General features: G+C 36.7%; 1 protein-coding gene across 1 annotated transcript; it reads left to right on the forward strand.

The window, feature by feature from the left end:
* Window positions 1–720: 720 nt before the first annotated feature.
* On the forward strand, window positions 721–1,328 carry LOC145002453 (uncharacterized). The gene is made up of 2 exons (XM_078961725.1): window positions 721–967; window positions 1,123–1,328. The coding sequence occupies exons 1-2, from the start codon at window positions 721–723 to the stop codon at window positions 1,326–1,328; spliced, it is 453 nt and encodes a 150-aa protein (XP_078817851.1).
* Window positions 1,329–1,555: the final 227 nt, after the last annotated feature.

Here is a 1,555-nt window from a genome sequence, read left to right on the forward strand (position 1 = left end):
ACAACGGGAGGAACACCGCCCCTAGTGGTTATTAGGTGTTATGTTATAATGCGTTATGGTGAACACGGGAGATAACGTCGAGTATTAGCTTGTGTTTTTAGTTCAACGGTCATAATTTCATAATTTCGACTGTTTGTTTCAAACGGTAACATAAAAAAAATCAAGTTTTATATATACTATCATATAACCTATATTATTTCTACCTACAAAACACATACTTCTCCACATATTTCTTTCAATATTTCAAAACCAAAATATGGATCATTTTGATCCGGACCATCCGTACAACGATGATAACGACAAAGATGATTTGTTCATGAGTATGATGTATCGGTATTGTACAGACAAACTACTACAACCAGATCCAACTCCACTACTCACACAACGTGCGATGTTAAATAGAGATCGTGGAGAAGAGCATAGACAACTAGTTAACGATTACTTTGCGGAAAATTGTGTCTACCAACCAAGCGATTTCAAATGAAGTTTTCGTTTGCGAAAAAATGTTTTTGAAAGGATAGCCAACGCTATGGAAGCAAGATATCGTTTGTTTCAACTTTTATAATTTATAAATGTCACTTTTAGATAAAATAAATACAAGTTTTACATGTTTAAAATTTATTTAGGTATGATTTTTTCCAATTGAGATATGATGCTAGAGGAAAACGAGACTTCACAGAGTTGTAGAAATGTGTTGCTACAATTAAACTTATGGCAATGATGGAGTCGCCCGATTCTATTGACGATTATATGAGAATGTCTGAGAGGACCGCACGAGAAAGTTTGTATTTATTGGTAAGAGGTGTTGTTGAAACCTTCGGTGACCAATACTTGCGCAAACCTTTGTTGCATGATATGCAACAACTATATGCGACACATGAAGAAATACATCGTTTTTCGGGTATGCTTGGAGCATTGACTGCACACACTGGAAATGGAGAAATTGCCCTGTGGCGTAGAAAGGCCAGTATTCGAGAGGTCATCATGGAGCGGCTTCGTTGGTATTAGAGGTTCTTGCTTCACAAGATTTATGGATTTGACATGCTTTTTTCGGGGTTGTGGGTTCTAACAACGACGTCAACGTTCTTGATCAATCACCAATATTTAACGATCTTTTGTTAGGAAAATCCCCGGATGCTCCTTTCACAGTGAATGAAAATGAATATAAGTTTGGGTATTACCTTACAGACGAAATATATCCACAATATTCCACGTTTTTGAAGGCGTTTCGACACCCAATAGGCCCAAGGGACAAATATTTCAAGAGACAACAAGAAGTAGCACGTAAGGACGTTAAACGTGCTTTTGGGGTTTTGAAATCAAAATGACATAGTTGAACATGTGGCGAGACCTTATGAGTTAGATACTCTAAGATATATCATGTATGCATAACATGGTTGTGGAGGATAAATGATGCAATATTGCAACGTATTCGTCTACAAAACCAAGACATGTGCAATTTCAAAAAGGGACATCGGAATATTTAAATAGAATGGTTGATATTCATGATCAGCGAAAACACAAGCAACTCCGTGAAGACTGTTGGTGATTTGTT

The sequence above is a fragment of the Lactuca saligna genome, chromosome 6 (genome assembly GCF_052625555.1).
Source record: "Lactuca saligna cultivar CGN05327 chromosome 6, ASM5262555v1, whole genome shotgun sequence".
Lineage (NCBI taxonomy): Eukaryota > Viridiplantae > Streptophyta > Magnoliopsida > Asterales > Asteraceae > Lactuca > Lactuca saligna.